Consider the following 16,752-nt stretch of genomic DNA (forward strand, 5'->3'; position numbering starts at 1 on the left):
AAAACAATGAAATCATTATATAGTGATTTTTGTGTCTGACTCTAATAAAAGTACTACCTCACTGGCTTCATATACCATTAGCTTCTCCCAGTTAGGACAATTGTATCTGGTGCAAATAACCAAACAACCAGTAAATGTATATAGTAAGGATTTTCTGCAGAGCTACTCCTCACTTAATGACAGTAATTGGGAGTGAAATATCTATCATTAAGTGGTGTGGTCATAAAGCTTAGTGATGGCAGTTCTGGCAATCCCCAGTTACCATTGTTAAGCAAATCACTGGCAGTTATTAAGTGAAAACTTTGCTTAACAACTGACAGTGATCAGGACTGGCTTCCCCGCTGACTTTCCTAGCAGAAAGTTGGCAGAGAAGGTCCCAAATTATGGTCATGTGACTGTGGAATGCAGTGACAGTCAGAAATCCCCTCTGGTTATGAAGTGCCTAGATCAGGAGTAGGCAACCTTGGCTCTTTTATGACTCCTGGACTTCAAGTCCACGAGTCATAAAAGAGCCAAGGTTGCCTACCTCTGGCCTAGATCATGATCATAAAACCACAGGAGTGCACAACAGCTGGAACTTTGATGATTGACTATAAGTAGCACTTCTTAAACATCATCAAAAATCTGAATGAGCACTCAATGTTTAGTCATTAAATGTGGATCATCATATCGCTTTACTACTATTTAGTGTTTATCTGGATTTCTGCAGCCCAGATACGGAAACTGTATACTAAGTAATATGAATATCTATCAATCTGGACCAGATAGTTAGCAGATGCATTTAAGAGGATTCCTGCCCTAACATTCTTCAGTTTTAAGTAAAATTAATATGTATGTGTGATACACTATGTGTGTATGTCCATGTGTGTGTGTGTGTGTGTGTGTGTGTGTGTGTGTGTGTGTAGTGTAGATATTATAGAATAATTTACATTACAGTTAATAATAATAATCCAATTCCATCTCATAACATTCAGTAGGTATTACTATCTCACTCAGGATGTCCAAAAGTGGGTATAAGAATTAGACATAAACTACCAAGGAAAGAAAATTATCAATTAATGTAAAGACTTACCTAAGTGATGGGTGTGCACTCTATAAGCAAATGGATGCATTGGATACATTTTGTAATGGCATGCAATATCTGCATTCACCACTGTTAGAAAACAGATATGAAGGATATTAAAAATTATGCTTACACATTGAAGATAATGAGAACTATGGTTGCAAAGTTAAATGAAATATTTGGCAATATACTAGTACCAGCAGGGCTGTGGGCAGAATTTTTTCTTGCATATATCCACAAATATCTTTGCATGGTGTTTCATTCATGCTTTGCATTAATGGCTATAGTGCTTGATTAACTGAAGAAATATGTTTTCATATATTCATATGCATAATACTGTTCTTACCATGCAGAGTCATTCAATCAATCCAGAAGTGCATGGAATTATATCAGCGGGTTTGGAGGAGGGAAGATTCTATTTGCACATAAATGTTAAACAGATATTTCTTAGCAAAGTATGCTGTTTTGAGGTTTTAAAAATCCTCAGTATTTTAGAAATATGAGTCCAAGATTAGGAAATGTGGGATAGGAATGGGAGAGAGGCTGGAGAGTTCAACAAATCTGGGAACGCCCAGTATAAGGAAGAGAAGTCTAAAACCCATGAAACTGAATTGATTCAGAAAATCGCTGTAAATATTAAATACAATTTCAAATATGGGGTCTATGGTAAGGCTACTTAACCATGGAAGTGAAAATCTTCAGTCTTTTGCTTGCAGCCAATGAGACAAGAGAACCCTGAAGCTGAGCCATATTAACCGGAAATTATAGTCTATTGTGAAACTTGGATAATAATTAAGAGAAATTAAAGATAATATATTGTACACTGTATGATTTGTTCCTTGATTATGCAGAAATACTTCGGAGGCTCACTAATTTCTGTGTAAACGTGTATGTGAAAAGTCAGAGAGAATGAGTATGATGACTTAAAACTAAAATAAATATCTAAAGCATTAGAATTTTAGTAATGCAGCTCCCTTTATGTTTGATTACAAGTCCGAACTTATGTATATTCCCATCATTAAAAAAACATGAAAATTGGAAAAAGTACTGATTAAAGGAATATTTTCCCTTTTTACAACCATGTAGTCCCTATGTAATAATAATAAAATGCATTTAGAAATCAGTAATTATCACAATTTGATACTTTTTCTTAAATTCATGTTCTGATATGGTAATCAAAGAAATTAGTATTGTAACTTGTTTTAATATCCTTCTAATAAAGCTTTTAGTATAAAAAATCCACACCAGTAAGTGTTACACTGTTTCAACTGAAAAGATTGCAAAGACTGAGGGACAGCTGGGTGGAAGTATTTATTCACCTTTTTCTCCAGGCGGTATAACAGTATCCATGGACATCATAAGATACATGCCAGCAATCAGAGGCTGTCTTTAAAAGAAAAAGAAGAACCCCATATCAAATTTACATATATTGCTCTGATTTATGACTTACTATATTTTTACTCTACTAATATCAAAGCAACTTTAACTGAATCTACTCAATCTGTATAGCTAGCTGTTTGTTTTAAAAGAAAATAGCTATTTGGCCATGTTTTATCATTAAAGAAACTGGGATTAAAGAACAATTCATAATCAAGCAGCAATGAGTTATAAAATTAGATTTGTGCTAAATAGCCTTTTTCACTGAAAGCTAAAGATAAAAAAAGTAGTGTAGAGATGGGGGCCAGGTAGAGGTCGTGAGCAGCAAACTGCCCTTCCAACGCCTGCGTGCCTCTTCTCTCTACATGATCTCATCCATTCACATCACCATGGCAATGTGCGAAACTATCCCAGGCTGATAACAATGATATCACCTGGTTCACATGATATCAGCCAGGTTACATCAACAGGATGTGATAAAAACTGCTCCATGGCTGGGCCTCCTGGCTGATATCTTCTTAAGGATTGGTAAGGAGTTTAACCAATGAAATGCTATTGCTACGCTATTGCCAGCTTGGAAACTTTTGCTGCTTGGAAAACTGTATAAAAGAATAAAGGCTGCGAAGGCGGTCAGCCATATTTGCACCCTGCAATGACTGAGCACTGATTACTACAAAGTAGTAGTTGGTAATCCTTTCCAAAGAATATTTACTTTGGCTACATATTAAAAGTCAAATATTTATTTTTCAACGTGGAAAAGACTACAAATATACTTTATTCAAAATTGCCTTTCTACAATTTTAGAATTATATTATCAAGTCACTTTGAAGAATGTATTCATTAAATAATCTGTCTTGTTAAAGGATACACCTGAACTATCACTAGAATTTTATTTTGTTAAAGTTCATATTAATCCTTGCAAAAGAATTGGAGAAAATATTTAAGAAACTACATGAAAGATACTTACTTTTGATTAGTCAGATGTAAAGTCACTCCAGAACAGTCTTTGTGTTTATCTGCAAAAATATTAAAATTTCTTGTTAGTATTGAATAGATGACTAGATAATTGCTTATTGGAAATATCAAATATGAAAACCAAATATTTATAATCTAAAAAGACAAGAAGTCCAAAGGAGAGAGCTAAAGAATCTCTTTTTTTTAGTTCCTACTTTGAGGTTCTTGTCTTTTTAAACTATAAACTTTTGGTATTTCTCCTCATCTTTTAAACATGCAGATTGTTTTAGGAGACAATTTTTTTTTACAGAAAATTCTTTAAATAGCTAGAACATAAACAGTTAATTGGTTAGAGAAAAGCTTAGAAAAGCAAATGAGAAAGGAAGATTACAGAGATATGGGAAATTAGAATTCCTTTTAGAAAACGCAGATCACATTATAACTTTTCTTATTTCATCCTAAAACAATCCTGTGAAGTAGTTGAGTTTCATTTTACTAAGTCAGAGATGTTCCATTGACTGATTATAATTTGCCAAGAGTAACTCATTATCTTTAGCCAAGCAAAGAACTGGATTGTTTTTCTAGATGTGGTCAGGTATTGTTGATTCAGAAAGGGCAGATGGTATGAGAAACATAAACAGCATTGGAATAGGGAATGTTATACATGCATTTTATCTAGATTAAAACATTCATATATTTCAGTTCTTAATTCATTAAATAAATTCAAAACAAAGACAGTAGTAATGAAACAACATTGTGGAAGATTTCTAAGGAGGTAAAAATCATACGTTATTGCTATTTTGTGAAATTTACTTCTCCCAAAATTATAAGATTGTAGAATTCACAAGCCACCATTATCACATTTTCATCTGTAGTAAATAAAAACAATATGTGAATAAACTAACATCACGTCAAAACCCCAGGGAAATAATTGCTACCTCTAAATCCATATAGCTTCCCTACTTCAAAAAAATTACCTGCTGTACTAATGCAAAATAAAATCTTCAGCTTTGCGCAACATTTTTATTTTTGCAATTAACATATTCCTATATTAAATAATATGATATATAAATATTCTAACAGAATTTCAACATATGGCCCATTTCTTTTAGTTCTTATGCCTCTATTTTCAAAAATGGCAATGTCTAACCAATTTTGTCTTGGAAAAAACAAGATCATAAAATTTCCTTTCTTGGCAAGTACTACATATGCTATACGGGTTGCCTGAACACTATGAGCCGTATAGAGCATATGTTCGTCCCCATTTGCCTCTCAGTCTAGGATAATTCCTTTGATTTTTGCATGTCAGTTAGACAGCAAGTATATATGCCATTAGAACAAGTGAATTATTAGCTTCTATTTGCCCTATGGCAATGAGTGGAAAATGTATTCAACCTACTCTCGGAAGCAGATTTCTTTCAAGCTGATTCTCTAGGCAGTGTTTCCAACAGAGATCAAACAAGAATCTGTGCTTACTACTGTGGATTTAATAGCACTTCTGAACTGCAGACTCTCTATAGCAAAATCCATTGTGATAGGAGTATCAGCTCCTGATTCTTTGATCACTAAAAAAAATAAATGGTAACTGCCATTCAAATGATACATTAAAGGCTTATAAAACTAAAAAATCCTAAAACCCACTTATCGTACCATGGTTATGTTTTTTAAAAAGCCCAGAAGAAATAGAAAGCAATTTTCCACTCCTAACTTATTTGTGAAAATATTAAACATGGAAGTAGTGATAAATGTACCCAATGTTAATAAAATCATTTGTTACTGACTATTCTAAACTAGACAAAAATACAGGGCAAATGTAGTCACAAATAAGAAAATGATAAAAATGTTTACTTAAAAGTTTATCTTAAATGTCATCTCTTGCTACATAATGTATGAAGGCATGTGGAGGAATGCTTGTAGATGCACATCTAAGATATATTTATAAATGCACATTTCAAAGATTAGGAAAGAGTCTATATATATAAATAGGAAATGGTCATTTAAAGTAAAACTAACTTTTTAATTAAGTTAATACTTATGATAAAGAATACAATAGATTTTGATCTTCTTTTGCAGTTTTGCCAATGTAGCCTATGACGAAGACCTAATGAATCTTATGAAGACCTGCCCCTGAATAAAGAAATAGTGTCGTGCATCACAAACTTTGTTAAATTAAACAGCTGGAAATATTGAGGTAATGTCCCATGATGACTGTAATTTTCTTGGCAATAATATGGAAGTTCCTAGCTGTTTCCCATTCAAATAATAATAGTTTCAACATTGCCTAATTTTTTCAGGAATAATCAAGATTATCTGTGGCAAAAATTTACTGAGAGTGGAAATTAACATAGGTTTAAAACTATGTCTAATTTTTCCAGTCCTTTATAAGCTCTTCATTGGAATGTATTTTTACTATAAACAAATTGGAGTTGTTTAAAAACGGAATAAAACATAAAAATCAAAATGAACAAAAAAAATAATCAGATTATTTTGGAAGAAGAAAATCACATGTATGTTAACTAGGTATAATTACATGGATCAGAGAACATGTTGCAAAGAACAATAAAGACTCTACTATAAACATCTTAACACAATTTAGCCTTGAAGAGAATTGAAAGGGGGGGGGGAGAGATAAGTAATCTGCAAAATATTATCTAAGTACAGTTGAAATTAATTTCAACTCAGTTAACAGTGACTATGAATTACTGATTTGCTGCTCTTATCAAGCAGAGTCTTTGGCATTTATAAATGGGAATCCATTTTCACTTGCTAAAAATTAAATCCACAGACACAAGATGCAATCATTACTGAAATGTGCTGCAATGGCAGAGATTTACATTAACAAAGTACCAAAATGGTCTATAATATTTGCAAAACTGAAATAGATTCAAAGAGTCTAATAGAAATATAGTGAATAAACATAAACCTTTCTTAATTTAACATCAATTTAATTTTATTCAATTTAATTAGTCTACCATCACGATTTCAGAAGACTAGTTAACAGACTGAAAAAAGAAAAGCACTGTAATAAGTACTTAAAATTTATCTTTCTTTTTAAAAAAGGTTACTTAAATTTACTGAGTTTAACATGAAATGGATCCATTCTGTCCTGCCCCAGTTCCAAGAAGATATTCTTGCTATCTCTCCTGTCCAAATCTCAATGTGGAGGAGACAGCAGGAAGAAGCTCAAGAACTTCAATGGAAATCTTCAAGGATTATGTATTTATAGATATCAGAGGAGGCCATGTTAACTAGCACTCAAAACTGAATCTTGTTGTATTCTTAATTATGCAGTGAGATGTGCAAGACAGAGACTGTAACATCACCAGTTATAAAAGTTCCATTGTGAAACCGAAGTAATTTTGGAAATCTAGTGCAGTGTTTCCCAAACTTGACAATTTTAAGGCATGAGGACTTCAACTCCCAGAATTCCACAGCCAGCAACGCTGGCTGTGGAATTCTGGGAGTTGAAGTCCACATGCCTTAAAATTGTCAAGTTTGGGAAACACTGATCTAGTGTATTAGCCTATTGACAGATTTATTCTAAATTTATTTAATAAAGGAAGCTCTGCCATCCTATAGTATGCACATTTATGACTTCATTACTGATGGAACTTAGTGACCAAATTAGTTCCTTTATTTATCTTACTCATAAGAGCAAGAGTAAAGATTTTACATACCTTTGAATGCACCAATATCCCCATAATGGACTTGGAGAACAAAATATTTGCTTCCCGTTTCTCCTCCAACTTTAAACCCAACACCTTGAGGAGGAAGAAAAGGTGAAACTCACATAATTATATTCAAGCATATCCTTAATGTAAAAAATCCTAAAGTAAGGAGCATGTTATTTTACTGCAATAGATAGTTCTACTTGATAGTTCTGTATTGTCTCAATCTTAAGAAGAACAAAAATCAAATAGAAATAGTGAGATATCCTAGTTCATATATGATTTATTTATTTATTTATTTTTATTTGTTTTATAACGTGGGAATATGAAAAGTTGCTGTTATAATACAAGATTTTGAAAATCTTTTTGACATATCCTGCTGCAAGCCAAATGGATTTACTAATTTTTCATAATTTATTAGCCATAAAAGTTATTGGCAACTGCAGTTAAAAGAAAAAAATCAGCAGGAAGATGTACTACATAATGCGTTCAGCTGTACATTAAAAGTAAAAAAAAAAAAAGTGGAAAACATCCCCAAACACCCCTTTTTATAGTAAATTGCTAAGTGAGCAATTTGATTCTCTGAAAGCCTAACTGAGTAAAAATATTCACTACTATTAGAGTAATACAGAAATTAGTGCAGTAATGTAACATAAATTGCTTTTCCTATTATTACATCTTGTGTAGAATGCTATATTACAAAAGATCTCATACCTTTTGGTAATCTTGTTGGTGGTGCATTTCTTGCCCAAGCATATAAGATATCACTTGTGTCCGTACATGTTTCTCCATCGCAATTCCTAGAAAACACACACACAAACATAAACATAGAATCTCTTTTAACTCGTGTTCCTCCCACCTCAGATCTCTCATTTCACATGTCATTGGAAAAGCTGCTTCTATAATTAGGCTTCTTCATTTTAAAAAATGCTTCTGAATAATGACATGTTTTACAACCTAGAATTTTAAAATGCTTTTCAAGGTATTGAAGCCTTTGTCGTTGCTGTCATCACTGTCAGCAGCAGTAGCAGCATGTCCTGAATGTGGAATATTTTATTTATTATATTCGTAGTCTTTCGTTCCACCAAAATATTTAATACAGTCTATATAACCCTATCCTTTGAAGCAGCTTCTGAGTAGGGTAAGATAAAAAGGAAGATATAAGACTGTCCCAGGAAATGGATAAGAACTGGAATCTTTCCAAACAGATCCCCTAGCTACTATATCATATTGGCCTACACCAATCAATCAATAAGTCATGCTTCTCAATCACAGTTAAACATGTCTCTTGTTTATATTTAAATATTAAGATACAAAAAAAAGCCTGGCTCATGTATCTGTCATGAATTGTGTGATAATTTAGCTGACCCAACTGATCAATAATCTGAACAATGCTAATGACATTACTCTGATAGCTGAAAGTACAAATAATCTGGGATGTTTACTAATGAAAGTCAGAGTATGCTGTGAAAAATGGCACTAATATTTAAGAATCAGTGAGAACAGGTAAAGCAAAGAATTAAAATTCATACCGATAGCTTCTGTTTTTGAAGACTGCCGTGTGCAACAGTCAAGAACTACACCAATGGTGGCGAACCTATGGCACGAGTGCCAGAGGCGGCATTCAGAGCCCTCTCTGTGAGCATGCGCACCGTCGCCCCAGTCCTAGGCTTCAGCTGGGTTTTATAAAACCTTTTCGCTTTAGGCCTCTGCCACCGTGTACAAAAAAAAAGGTTCAATCAATCAATCAATTTCAACTTCTTGCGGGAGAAAAAAGATCTTGCAAAGTTGGAATTGATTGATTGAACTTTTTAGTCCCACCCAGTCTGCTGTTACCACCGCAGCCATGCCCACCCAATGGGCCACACCCACCTAATGGGCCACACCCACCCAATGGGCCATACCCACCTGGCACCCGACGATGCATAAGTGGGTTTTGGGTTGCAGTTTGGGCACTCGGTCTCTAAAAGGTTCGCCATCACTGAACTACGCCATAGACTAGTACTAGGTAGGAATGCAATGAAAGCTTTGAAAACGTATTTACGTCAGTTGACATGTATATACTTAGGAGAGAAAAATATATTGATCTTCTGAAGTTTGGTGTTGGAGAAACCCTCTGAGAATACCATGGTAGTCAAGAATTCTAACTAAAGAATCAATGAACAAGTTCTAGAGTTCTAATTTAAGGCACAAATGACTAGGCAGAAATATTGTATTCTGGGCACCTGATGCAAAGACCTGTTTCCCTTGAAAAGATCATAATGCTGTGAAAGATGGAAAGCAGGAGAACAGTTGAAATAGCAGAAAGATGGACAGATTGCATTGTTGGAAAACCTAGTGTAAGGTTAGGGCCAGATTATCCTGGAGAAAGTTCATCTATTTAGAGTTGACACTGACTTGATGGCACATAATCAATTAATTATGTATCTAACTGAACTCCTATTTTTGACCCCCTGGAGAAATTAGTCTTTAGCATCACAAATTTAATTAGATTGAACATCATTTCTTTTCATAAGAGATGACTTAGCTTTCCCCTTGGACTGACACTAGAGCAAATATGTTTGCTTTTTACTCTGAAATTACATTCTTATTTAAGTGAAAGAAGTGTAACATTTTGAATCCAATGTATATTGCAATACTCCATATATGAGGTGACCAAATCATAAGTGACTGCCTCTACTTCAGATGGGAGCACAGTTCTACCAAAAGATGGATTTGGTGAATATCCTTTTAACTACACTGCCACTGCTCCTCAATCAAATTGTACAGCACTCCTCACATGACTCAAAACCCCATAACTACTCAATCTTGTCAGCATTGAGGTTGAAGGTATTTTTCTCCATTTGTCCTCCCCCCCACCCAGCCCTGAGACAATGGGACAAGGCTTTGATAACATCATCCGATCAGCCTGAGGTTGAGAGTTACAAATGGGTATCGTAACATATTGCTCATATTTGATCCAAACAGAAGTTGACCTCGCTTAATGATCTCATGTAGATGTTTAAAAAAGGAGTAACAGCTCTAATAGACCACACACATTAGAGGCCTGAGATGAAGTCCTAGGACTTCATCTCTCCCCCCCCCCAACTAGATTTCATCACAAAGAAAGAAGAAGGTCCACAAAACATGCCCCAGACTCCCAATATTCAGAGATGAGCCAGAGGTATATCATGGTTGGCAGTACTGAAAGCATCTGAGACAGTTTCTCAAGTACAAGCCATTCTATTCATATTAAAAAATATTTTAATGTTCAAATCCCCTGCAATGCATTAGCCAGTAATGTCCTACTCCAATCCTGCATATGATGGTCTGATGCTATCAGACTGGAGGGAGGCTAGTAGGCAGCAATAGAGGTAGATGACGGGCATAGCTGAGAGGACACTTTCCTGATAAGTGCTGGCCCAAAGTCATTCAAGGCATTCAAACCATTTCATTGAAACAACTGGAATGGCCTTTTCACTTTACCAAAACCAAGCAGACTGCCTGAATCATGTTGCAAAAGCTAATTTTAGTCTCTTTGCACATATCTATGTAATAGAATTCTATAAGAGTTACATAGTATTATAATGGCAACCATCACTCATTCTATATACCACATTTCTTCTTCATTATGTACATTTTGATTTCAAATATTTTATGGATTCGACCATATTGAAATAGAAATCTTAGCACTCCAATAATGTACAAAAAAGATCTTATCTTAAAATCTTCTGTTTCATTGAACGAAACCACTTTCACTCTTGCGCAGCCCATGAAGAATTTCATTTAGCCCACTGAAGGCAACCACGAATAATGTAAAGCTGCTCAATGTGGCAAGAATAGAATATAAACAAGAGAAGCAGAGCAAAGAAGAAATGATAGCAATTAAATTATAGTTGGCTATCAAATCCAGACTATCTTTTGAGAAAACTTGAAACTATACTTTTACTTTAAGCATTATGCGATACATGTTGTTGATAAAATTAAGTGACAAAACTAAATATAAAGCAACCCATATAATATGTATGAGTTTATCAATTATGAATAATAGAAATGTGCGAGAAGTATTGAAAATAAAAAGTTGAATAAGTTAAGTAGAGCTTCAATAAATAGGAGGCCTTTTCAGTGGTATATAAATAGAATACCTTCCCATTTTCAGAATCCTTTGGGGTTTTGCTAGCATTTCTGGTTACTTGCTTTATAAACTGCCCTTTTCAAATATTAATGGCCCAATCAAAATTTAAAAGGCATTTCAAAGTTGTTATTTATTAATAGCAGTATCTTATTGATGAGAAAGAAGGTGCAGATATTTGTACCTGTTTGTTTTTGCTGGGAATTTAAAATTGGAGTTGCAGCCTTTTATCTATTTAACATATAAAAGCAATCCATTTTAGTTAATTTATATGGTGAATCATAAATGAGTGACTAACAGTACAGTGCAATGGTTGTTTTCTTTGTTTATTTTTAGCTTCAGTGTATCACAGTGATGTAACATTTTTAACAAATACAGCTCGAATTTCTGTTCAAGAAGTAGCTGAGGTTTATTAAAGTTGTTTCTATGAGATGGTGGCCATAAAAACAGAAGGAAGGAAGGAAGGAAGGAAGGAAGGAAGGAAGGAAGGAAGGAAGGAAGGAAGGAAGGAAGGAAGGAAGGAAGGGAAGGAGGGAGGGAGGGAGGGAGGGATAAAAATTGCACATTTCCCCTCCTTACTTCAAACGAGTAAACATGATCAGTTTATCAGTTGATTTAGACTAATCAACCTGAAATACGAAAGAATGAATACTTTTAAAAACATTGTATTAACATATATGCCTTAAAACTCAGCATGTTTAGACATGAGCAACTCTGTCTTCTTGCATCATTTTTCTATTAAGAATCTGGTAGCAATACTTTGAGATAGTTCTGTTCCTATCTCTCCAAACATAATCAGAAGATGGGGACCCCTAAGGTTTTGTCTTGTGTGCCATGTCATTTAACATCTGTATAAAGCCATTGGAAAGAATTGTTCATAGGTTTAGAGAAGGCAATCATCGGTGCTGATGGCAGTTATATTTTTCCTTTTCTGTGATTTAGAGGTCAGATTTTATTTAGGCTTCTATGTGCCCAGATTGAAAGAGTCTGAATGGATAAGATGGACTGGGACTCAGGGTAAATGACTATTCTGAACAAAGCTGCTTACTGATCAGGTTTGCAATCTGGAATTTCTCCTGAATTCAGCATGATGCTTTCAATCATATATCACCAGTAACAAAGAAAGCCTTTAAGTCTTTGACCAGTTCTGTCACTATCGGAAGAAAAAATTGTAATGCACTGAACAGTCTTGAAAAGGCTCAGAAATTGCACTTAGCTCAGAACATAGCAAAATATGTGAGGGTTGATGCCTCCTAAAAGTTTTGCATAAGTCCACATACAAACAACTTCACTGGTTCCTAAGACCAACTCACACTCATCATTATGTACAGTATAAAATGCTCACACAGCTTAGTATCAAGCTCCTTATAGAACTGCCTATTCCTGAACTCTCCATCCAACACTCTTAGAACATCAATGTAGCTTCTTTTGCAGTTTTACTGTGGATTTATTTGACATCTATACTTAACTCTGCCTTCTCTTTGGCATATCCATGTTGTCGAACAAAGTTATTGGAAATCAAGCAACCTCTTAGTTTCCTGTGCCTCTTGATGGCTTCAACTGTCTTAATACTTTTGAAATGCATTTTTAATATTATAAAATTTATGTTTAATATGTTTCTGCTCTTGTAATTCTATTTCTGTAAATGGCCCTGAGCTTTTACGCGAGTGGGCATTATAAGAATGCTCTGAATAAAATCAATCCATTTATTTACTGATTTATAGTTCAATAATACATATGTATTTCATATGGAAACAATATAGTTGCACATTTACCTGTTTTTAAAAGTACCAAAACAATTCATAACTTTATTTAGTAAATGAATAAGGGCTTATAACCATATAGCCATTTGGTTATAAAATTGATATCAATGTTTTACCATTGCTTTTATTAACTTATTTGGTGATATTAACTTATACAGAAGTGCCTTCAAGTCAGTATAACTCCTGATGATTGCCTGACCAGTCCCTGAAATTTTCTTGGCAACATTTTTTTGGAAATAGTTTGCCATTGCCTCTTTCTTAGCATTGATAGAAAGTGACCTGTCCAAGGTCAGTCATGTGACTTAGTGCCTCAAGTGGGACTAAAATTCATAGCGTACCAATTTCTAAACTAGTGCTTTAACCACTGTACCATACTGGCTCTCCAACTTAGCATAAACGTTAATAATATAAAAATGGAAAATTACTTGAACATATTCTTTCTTAAGAACTATTTCCTATCAAATAAAACTTTTTAAATTAAACCTTGGCAAATATTTCAAAAGCTTGTATTATTGACTATCCAGGTAATGGCAAACAATAACACAGGAACTTAAGTCTTCTCACTTTTTCAGGGAATAATAAAAGCTAGTTTACTTGAGGCCCAGACTCATTAAGGAGTTGAGCTGTTTCAAAATTGGATTAAATAAATGTAATAATTACAGTAATAGTGAGTTACATGTTGCTCATTACTAGAACTGTGATAATAACAAAACATTTTTTCTATTATTTAATTAATAGAAGTGGAAAATATGAATATGATTGTAATAAGTAAAACTGATAGTTTTCCATTAGAAAAAAGAAATAAATACACTACAAAAAAAAAAAAAACCCTCAGCCCATTTTTGTCTTGGGATATGCATAACTACAGTAAAATGAAGATTAAGTTAAGTAAGTATTAGAATGCTTTCTCTATATATTCACTGACAATATTGTGCTTGGAAAATCATAAAAACGTGGATCAAAAATACATTCCCATTTTTCTGAAAAAATGTATTTCTAGTTCTTTTACAATATTTATTTTTGTATAACCATTTTATTAATGCAATCTGGAATCTTTCTATGCAAGGCTTTTCAACTTTAAAAGGTAATATAACTATAGACATTGTATAAAAACAAATGAAACTGGGAAGTTTTGCCTATCTTTGACCAATGTTGACCATGCAACACTGATTAATCACTACCAAATTTCTTATAAGAAATGGTGATTTTTCCCTTATTCTTCACCGTCTCTCTACTAAATCCCTTCATCCATATGTTTGCTATACCGTCTCCCTTATGTGCAAGCTTCCTCTATTCCTTCTTCACTGAGCAACTGTAAATACTGAATAGGAAGGCTAGCAATAAAGACATAAAGGTAAGTCCCTGATCTATGATCACAGTTGAGCCCAACATTTCTGTTGCTAAGTAAGATAGTTGTTAAGTGGTGGCACAGTATTTACAGGCTAACTCTGCTCATTGCCTGGAGTTCAATCCTGATTGGCTCAAGGTTAACCCTAACCCTAACCCTTCCATCCTCCTGAGGTCAGTAAAATGAGGACCCAGATTGTTGGGGTCAATATACTGCCTTTGTAAACCACTTAAAGAGTGCTGTAAAGCACTATGAAGTGGTATATAAGTCTAAGTGCTATTGCCCTATTTTATGACCTTTCTTACCAAAGTTGTTAAGTGAAGTTAAGTCACTGTACTTGTTAAGTTAGTAACATGGTTGTTAAGTAGCTTCTCCATTGACTTTGCTATTCAGAAGTCATAAAAGGTGATCACAAGATCCCGGGCAAATGCAACTGTCACAAATATGAGTTAGTTGCCAAGTATCCAAATTTTGATCACATGACCATGGGGAGGCTGCAACAGTATGAAAAACGGTCATGTCACTTTTTTCAGTGCCATTGTAAATTTGAATGGTCACTAAATGAATTGTTGTAACTCAAGGATTACCTATATTGAATAGGGAAGCTGGCAACAAGGATAAGAGTGGAATAAACGCTAGTAGTAAATTCTGCTTTATAATTAAATTTACACTGATCTCATTCCATGTTTCTCCACTATGTATCACCAGCCCATCTTTAAGTTAATACCAAGTAGAATATTTAACCAGTGCAATGGAGCAATCTCCTTACCAGTAACCGTTATCTGAAGCAGGATTGTTGCATCCAAATAGTAACATATGGTGTACAGTGTCCATACTGGCATGAGGTTTAAAGTCAACTGAAAGACAAAAATTATAATATAAATATAAATTTGTTTTCTTAGTTTAACAAACCATTAAGTTGTATATGAATGCTTTTCTGCAAACACTGCAGAAAGAATAAAACAAGATGTCATGTACATTTGGCTGTATCTCTTGCAAGCAACGGGTCATTGAGATGGCTGGTCAAGAGTTTTTTCAAACAGAAAAATACTTGACAATGGGTTATGCTCAATACCACAGAGCAAGATTTGATCAGCTCTATTGTTAAATACAGACAATTCAGCAAGTGCCATATTCTGAGGGAACATATATTTGTGAAATAGCAGTTGTAGCACATGTCCTTTTCAACTATCAATTATATGGCCCAGCAAGGGTTCTGCACTTATAATAGATAGAATCATATACTGGGACTGTAACGAAGGACTTTTTATTATCTTAATGACACAAAAGCATATGTAGTGATGAGAACTGTTTAGATTTATAATTAGGAATGTCCAACTGAGAATGCATTTCATGAAACACATTGGGAATTAGGCAATACATTCACCTAAAAACTTGCTGTTTCAGTCACTCGGACCAGAGGTTTAGTCTTCTGAGCTTTGGGGCTCACGTTGAAGCCCATCCTCGGAGGACTTCTCTCTCCCCAGAATGACACATTCACATTCCGGTGGGAGAGAAGTTCCTCGAGGCTGGCTCCAGCTCGAATCTGAAAGCTCAGAAGACTTAACCTCTCGTCCCGGTGACCAACCCAGATTGGATCCTGCAACATTATCCTGGGACATATTTGCCTTCATTGTGACATACTATTTTAACATTCATTTTATGTCTCTGCATTCTGTTTTACTATAATTTTATCCTACCTCAGTCTATTTTATCTTATTTTATTGTATCTTACTGTGATTGATGCCCATTGCTTTTATATAAACAACTGACTAATCAGTAAAGTTATACTACTATCTATCTGCTTATCCATTCAGTTGCCATTCAAAGATACATATTTCGAACACAAAATCTTTCTAGAACAAAAATAATAAAGCTTGTATTTTCATTCTATTATTATGAATTACAGGTAATCAAAAAAGAAAAGAAAAAGGACAATAACAAATATGTCATCACAGGTCTATTTAAATTCATAACTGAGAAAAACATTACAATTAAGACAATTTTAGTTTCTTTTGATAAAATGCTCACAATTCTTTTCTGTTCTTTTTTGGGGGTAACAGATGACAGACTATAATATTTGTTATTTTGTCTCTTAAAAATTTGTGAGAGTTCTAAAAAGTAGTAGATCAAATTCTTGAGTTCATTGCGGTATTAGAACCACAGATGTTTCTTAATACTGAGTAAAAGAATGTCTTTGAATTCTGATTTTTTAAGTTGAGTGATATAAAAGAGTATTCTGGGAAGGAGAAATGGAATTCATTAATGGAGAGAATTCATTCCTGTGATATCCACTAGAATTTTACAGTCCACTGAGATTGCATACTGTCTTATGTTAAACAACTTTTGAGGATTCTTTGGGGGCACTTCAAAAATCTATTGATATCATTATAGCCAGAACTGATAATTAAGAATATGGTGATTCCAAAACAGGTGATAGGATAACAACTAATGAATTTAGTGTAATA

The 16,752-nt window shown here is 34.1% G+C and overlaps 1 protein-coding gene across 6 annotated transcripts in view; it reads right to left on the bottom strand.

Moving 5' to 3' along the window:
* Window positions 1-16,752, bottom strand: part of PAM (peptidylglycine alpha-amidating monooxygenase) — a 155,739-nt gene that overhangs the window by 60,183 nt on the left and 78,804 nt on the right. For all 6 annotated transcript variants that reach the window (XM_039338635.1, XM_039338633.1, XM_039338629.1 and 3 more), the window contains exons 5-10: window positions 15,054-15,141; window positions 7,777-7,862; window positions 7,072-7,155; window positions 3,408-3,456; window positions 2,383-2,450; window positions 1,073-1,153 (exon numbers count right to left, since the gene is read on the bottom strand). In XM_039338635.1, coding sequence (XP_039194569.1) covers window positions 1,073-1,153; window positions 2,383-2,450; window positions 3,408-3,456; window positions 7,072-7,155; window positions 7,777-7,862; window positions 15,054-15,141 — 456 coding nt within the window. The remainder of the gene's footprint in view (window positions 1-1,072; window positions 1,154-2,382; window positions 2,451-3,407; window positions 3,457-7,071; window positions 7,156-7,776; window positions 7,863-15,053; window positions 15,142-16,752) is intronic.

Source organism: Crotalus tigris, unplaced genomic scaffold (genome assembly GCF_016545835.1).
Source record: "Crotalus tigris isolate CLP2741 ecotype Arizona unplaced genomic scaffold, ASM1654583v1 scf7180000017710.2780689, whole genome shotgun sequence".
Classification (NCBI taxonomy): domain Eukaryota; kingdom Metazoa; phylum Chordata; class Lepidosauria; order Squamata; family Viperidae; genus Crotalus; species Crotalus tigris.